The following is a 6,454-nucleotide window of genomic DNA, read 5'->3' as shown; positions in this document are numbered from 1 at the left end:
AATCATTTGATTGGCAACTTTTGTTTTTGACGTCTTCGATTGCTTTCTATCCGTTCTTTCTCTATTAATTAAATTAAATTTGTCATTGTTAATTTATATCTTTTATATTATTATTAATATTTTGATAATTAGCATACATAATAATTATATTATATTTAAAAAATTAATATAATTGCTTATGTGACATTTTTTAGATATATATGTTAGGTATATTTAATTTAATATGAACAATAATTATATAAGTTAACTTCACGTAAGAATATATTTAAAAGGGTACGTCTTGTAATTACATTAATATATGTTAATGATTACACAAGGAAAAAACCAGCTAGTTATCTAGAAAAGGCAAGAAAAAGTAAGGCTGTAAGGGTATTCATAGCTTCACTATATGATTGAATACCAAAAACAATTTACATCAAGAAATCAAACTAAGAGGATGTTGAGTAAGATTTAAACGTGTTATGTATGGTTTTGTGACTGAACCCAAGTACAAACTTTCCCCGATCTTTACTCCTGCTGATGTCATTCCCCATGTCTCATCATAATACCCTCCAACCACCTTTCCTTCCAAATCTAACACAATAACTCCACCAAATTTCATGAGATCGGGCATTTTACGTAGGTGCTTTAGTGTAAATGCAAAAATCTTGCGCACAAACGGGTATTTCTGTGTGTATGTAAACATAAGGGAATTGTCCTGCATATATATGGACACAAAACTTGTCACAAGGTTGAATTTTATAGTTATAACATAGATCATATTATTAAGAAGCTAGCCGTATTATACGTACCCATGGTAGTGCCATCCAATAGTGCCCATTGCCATCATATCGTACATTGTCGGGTAAACCAGGTAAGTTCTTTGCAAAAATATCGATAGTTCCCTTCTTTTCCCCTTCTAAGTAGTATCTAGAGCACCTCCTCCTGCAATAAATTAAAAACACAAATTCTAAGCTCATAATTATGGACTACTAGAAAATCATCAAGCAGAAGCGGATTCTATCCTACAAACAGTGAACTACAAAACTTATATTACGTACATGAATGTCTCACAGAAGATCACAAAGTCTTGATCGGGTGAAAGTTCAACACCATTAGCAAAATAGAGGTCCCTTGCGATAACTTTTGTTTGTTTTGTTGATGGGTCATAGCTCAATAATCTACCATGAGGTCGACCCTCCAAAAGGTCATTCAACGCGGACCTGTAGTTATATTTATACGTTGCATCCGTGAAATAAACCATACCACTTTTCGTGACCACTACACCATCTGCTAACCCAACCTTTACGCCTTCAGCCTCATCTGTTAATAACTCTACTTTACCATCGTCTATACTTACTTTAAGTAACCCCTTATAACCATCGGCAACAAAAACATCACCGGATTCATCAACCGCCAGTCCTAGCGGCCGGCCACCAGTGTTAACCCAATTCTCCACCACTGACTCGGTTAACGAGTCACTTAACGTGACTCGCTTGATCCACCCGTCGTGACAACCGGTGTATGCAACCCCGGACTTTGGATCATAGATGATGTCCTCGGGTGCGATCAGTTGACCAGACCCTATCTTTTCCACGCCAGAAAGACTGGCTGAGTTCTTTCTGGCTGGTACGTACATGGTTTCACCAAGCTCGTGGAGCGGATACGCCACAGTCTCGTATGTATCGAGTTGGACGACAATTAGTGCAACTGCGACAATGGCCACTGTGAAAAACAGGAGACCAGATCCCCATGAGGTGCTCGCTTTAGGTTTAGAGATTTCAGTTAGCTTAGCCATGAGTCGTATGATTAGGGTTTGTATAATGATGATGTGAAGTTAGCACTAGCAGGGCATTTTGTAGTGTGGGGAAGTAGGTGTTCTACGTTGACCATTTGGATTCATTGGTCGCAATTGGGGTGTAATGTTTATTTATTTATTTATTTATTCTTGAACCTTTTTTTAGCGGCCAATATTATCGTCCCACTCACTCCAATCAACCATATTATTGGTTTATCATTTCTATTATTATCATTATTATTGGAAAAACCACGAAATCATAAAACCTATATTTGTGGTTCTCTGGTTTTCCAAGTATATATGAAGAACTTCTTATAACCTTAAATATATTACAATATTTATAGTTTAAGGAATATATTAGGGCTAATAGCAATGTAAAATTATAAGACCACCAAAGTATCCGATTTTGGAGTTTCTGTAGACATTAAAAATTCTGCTTATATATATATATATATATATATATATATATATATATATATATATATATATATATATATATATATATATATATATATATATATATATATATATATATATATATATATATATATGGAAAAGTTCAATAGAGAACCAATATGAATCAAAGAACCAAGGAACCCATCTTAACCATCTATTTTGTTTTAATCTTGGCCATTAATCCATAATTAACCAAAAAAACACGAAGGGGCATTTTGGTAAGTTCAGCGTCTCATTTAACATCGTGTTTGTCTCCGTTAGCGTCTTCTGATTTCAGTGTCTTCTGTTACTGTCCTTCATCTTCTAACACTACACTGATCGATCCAAAATCTCGCTTGTTGTTCGAAATCTCAACCTTTTTCATCCAATTTACTAATACTTTCTTCAGATTTCAGCTAATAATCAGGTATTATCTTTCGTTTATGATTATTAGGTCAATTATGGACTTTGATTTTACCGTTTTTTCTTCCGATGCATTGTTATTGTAATCGTCTGATTGTAAAATTCTCTTGATTTTACCGTTTAATTTTCAAATTGTTATGTTTTATTGTTAATTTGCTAATTTTATGTCGTATGTTGAGTATACTGTTTTTCATTCGATCGTTTTTGTAATCATTCGTCTATAATGCATATTCGACATTTAGATAATCAATTATATCTTGTGCATCTTCTGACATTTAAGTTTTTTCCAAACTTTTAGTGATTTTGAGAATCTTATCTTATCTTATGCATATATTTAAAATTTTTGTGATTATCTTGTTTATTTGTTTCCTTTTTTGTATAATTATCAATTCTAAATTTCTAATCTGCATATAAACTCCAGGTCATCGACGATTCATTATGAGTTCTGTGAATTCTTGATCAGATTTGCATTCAACTATTAATGAACAATCACGTAATTTTTTTTTCTTAATATAAATTTCACATTTTATATATAATGTAATAAAATAGATGTTTTGTTTGGTTTTGCAGTTCATGATCAATCATCTTCAAGTATGAATATTGATCATTCAAATAACAGTAATTCTTGTTATAGTTTTGATTTTGAGCTCTACAATACTGAAACTTTTAAGCTTGTTCTTTATGATAAGTTGATACATAAGAAGCCTTTCAAATGATTGTTGTTTGATTCGTTGGACATTGGTCTTGACTTTTACAAGACTTATGGTAAAGAATCTGGTTTTGATGTGAATATGTCAAGTCAAAAAAGATACAATGATGGCACAATTCGTATTAGATATTCGACATGTAGTAGATCTGGTTTCACGGAGTCATTCAAGAATGAAAATATTAATGTGAAATTTTCAGATGTTAAGGGAAGGAGAACTTCTTCTAAGAAGAACGGATGCCCTGCTGTTTCAAAGTTCAAGAATCTCTGATGTTCTTTAATGTTCTACATTTATGTGTTTGTTGAAGATCACAACCATGAACTTGTTGCTCAAGATCAGTTGCACTTATTAAGGATTAATAGGACAATGGATTTTCTTGATGAATCATTTATACATAAGGTTGGTACTTGTAACATTGGTGCTTCAAAAGCTTATAACTTGGTGAGTAGTATGAAGGGTGGCTTTGATTCTAGTGGAGGTACTGCAGTTGACTTTAAAAATTTTCATAGAGATTTGAATTCTAAAATTGGTGTCAAAGATTCCCAAATGGTTGTGGATATATTGACAAACAGAAAATTGTGTTTCTCTAATTTTTCATTTGAGGTCCAAAAAGATGTTGATGATCATCTTACTGGACTTTTTTGGGCTGATGATACTTCGAAAGCTAACTATAAGGAATTTGGAGATGTAGTATCTTTTATTGCTACTTATCAGACAAACAAGTAATTCTTAATCCTTATTTGTTCTTTTTATGGTATTTGTTCTTTTTAATAATACTTATAAAAAAAAATCAGGTATTCTATGGTATTTGTTCTTTTTACTGGAGTTGACTACCACAAGCGTTGTGTTACTTTTGCTGCTTGTTTACTAGCTCGTGAGACAGCAGATGCATATGTGTGGTTGCTTGAAGTGTTTCGTAAAGCATTCGTCAAGCCACCCATGATGATTGTAACAGATCAGGATTCATCAATGAAGAAAGCTGTTAATTTTGTTTTTCCTGAATCGAAACATAGACTATGCATGTGGCACATCACTCAAAAACTTGAGGAAAAGGTATATTCTTTGTTTCTTGATTCCTATATATGTTTATAACCATATAGATCATAAAGCACATTGTGAATTCACAATGTAAATTTGCATATAATGAAAGGAACAAATCTAAATCATAAATCACACTGTGAATTCATAATGTTAAACAAATGTTATGTTACTATGAATTACATCAAATATTCAACATATGTAATGATTCTTATGTGTTTCTTTTTTTTAGATTCCTATTGATGTTTATAACCATCCGAACTTCCAAAAGACATTCTTTGATATTATATGGAATCTTCAATGTTCTCCACAAGATTTTGAAAGTTCGTGGTCAACAATGTTAGATAAGTTTCATCTAAAAGAAAATGATTGGTTAAGGTCTGTTTTTTAAATAAGGGATTTATGGATTCCGGCTTTTATGAGAGATCTTGAACTTTCTGGTTTGATGCGAACTACTTCAAGATCAGAGAGTTTGAATTATGCTTTCTCACATTTTTTGCATCATAAATCAAATTTGGTGAAGTTCATGATGTCGTTTGATAGTGCAATGGAGAAGCAAAGGCATCATCAATCTTTATTAGATTATCAGTCCACAACTACTACCCCCAAGCTAAGGACTCCTTTGGCTATTGAAAAGCATACATCGAAAATTTATACACATAATATTTTCTTGGACATTCAGAAAGAGTTATACAAATCTGTGTTTTATTGTGTTCAATAATCTGTAGTTATTGAAGATGAAAGCGAAGTTTATGTTTTGAGAGATAAGAAGAAAAAAAAGTTGATTGATAAAAATGTGAATGAGGATGAAGATTCTGATGATTTTTATCGAAATAGTCTTCCTTCTCATTGTCCTAATACTCGTTACAAGGTATGTCTATTTGTCCTAATACATTTTATTAAATATAAAATGTAGTTTAAAAATGCACACTGTGAATGTAGGATGTTTTGCTAATTCACAGTGTGAATTTTTATAAAGTTATAAATTTTTAGATTAGTATGGAATATGTATTTTTTTGTGAATTTGATTTGAAGTACATATTTATATTATAGTATTATGATTTCTAATGTCCTGTTGATTAATAATGTGAATCGATGTTAATTTGTATAATTTTTGTAGGTTGTATTTAGTAGAAGGGGTGATAGCATTAGCATCAGTTGTAGCTGCATGCTTTTTGTCCAGGAAGGATTGTTATGTCGTCATATGTTTTTCATATTAAATATGAAAGAGTATGATGAAATTCCATCAAATTTCATTTTGAGGAGATGGGGAAAAGATATCATAGCTGATGGATTGTTGAGAAAAAAGTACTCATATCCTCATAAAGGCAGTAAAAATGAATGTTTGATTCAAGATGTGTATGTTATTCTTCGTTTGTCCATTAACAAGATAGCAAATAATGAGGATGAGTTGGCTAAATATATAAAGCAACTTCAGGAGGTTGATAGTGGTATTCCTTTATGTACCTCATCAAGGGCATCTTCGAATAGATCAGTTCACATTGAAAAAATTATTGGAGCTGCAGTACCTGATGTTATCAACATTCATAATCCAGAGGGGATCAGAAACAAGGGATGGACCAGTGGTAAAAGAATCAAGAGCACTAGAGAGAAAGTGATTGAGAAATCTAAAAAGGGTTCTAGGTTGTGCAGTTTATGTCATAAACCAAATCACAATGCTAGGAGTTGCATTTTGAGGTTAAAGAAGTCTGATTTAGAATCTGAAGTTACAGAAGGCTGATTATTTCTAATTTTTTCTTTTTAAGACTACTAAAATAAGATTTGATTTTTGTAGTGATCATTCAATGGTTAGAAATGTTGAAATATTGTTGTTAATTTTGATATTCATTGTTTTAGACTTTATTTCTAATAATAGAATATATTTTTTTCAAATTTAGTGTTTTTGGTTAAAGATATTTTTTATTGTTAGTTTTTTGAATATTTTCTAATAAAAATTTCATGCTAATGATTTAATTTATGTATATTATTGTTAATCTCATATATAAAATTTTCATGTTAAAGATTGTCTTAATGTAATTTAATTCACATTGTGAATCTCAACAATTAATTGTTC

The 6,454-nt window shown here is 31.4% G+C and overlaps 2 protein-coding genes across 2 annotated transcripts; one reads left to right on the top strand and one right to left on the bottom strand.

Moving 5' to 3' along the window:
• Positions 1-262: 262 nt before the first annotated feature.
• Positions 263-1,866, bottom strand: LOC145133336 (protein STRICTOSIDINE SYNTHASE-LIKE 5-like). The gene is made up of 3 exons (XM_079068281.1): positions 1,041-1,866; positions 792-924; positions 263-697 (listed from the first exon to the last, which is right to left on the bottom strand). Exons 1-3 carry the CDS (start codon positions 1,775-1,777, stop codon positions 416-418), a joined length of 1,152 nt encoding a protein of 383 aa, XP_078924407.1. The 5' UTR covers positions 1,778-1,866; the 3' UTR covers positions 263-415.
• Positions 1,867-3,708: 1,842 nt separating this feature from the next.
• LOC145131293 (protein FAR-RED ELONGATED HYPOCOTYL 3-like) lies at positions 3,709-6,121 on the top strand. Its single transcript, XM_079066007.1, has 6 exons — positions 3,709-4,064; positions 4,137-4,395; positions 4,613-4,703; positions 5,109-5,251; positions 5,374-5,388; positions 5,501-6,121. The coding sequence occupies exons 1-6, from the start codon at positions 3,709-3,711 to the stop codon at positions 6,119-6,121; spliced, it is 1,485 nt and encodes a 494-aa protein (XP_078922133.1).
• Positions 6,122-6,454: the final 333 nt, after the last annotated feature.

This window comes from Lactuca virosa, chromosome 8, assembly GCF_052849685.1.
Source record: "Lactuca virosa cultivar CGN04683 chromosome 8, Lactuca_virosa_CGN04683_v6, whole genome shotgun sequence".
Lineage (NCBI taxonomy): Eukaryota > Viridiplantae > Streptophyta > Magnoliopsida > Asterales > Asteraceae > Lactuca > Lactuca virosa.
Note: the sequence above shows the minus strand (reverse complement) of the source record. Positions and strands in the feature narration are given on the sequence as shown.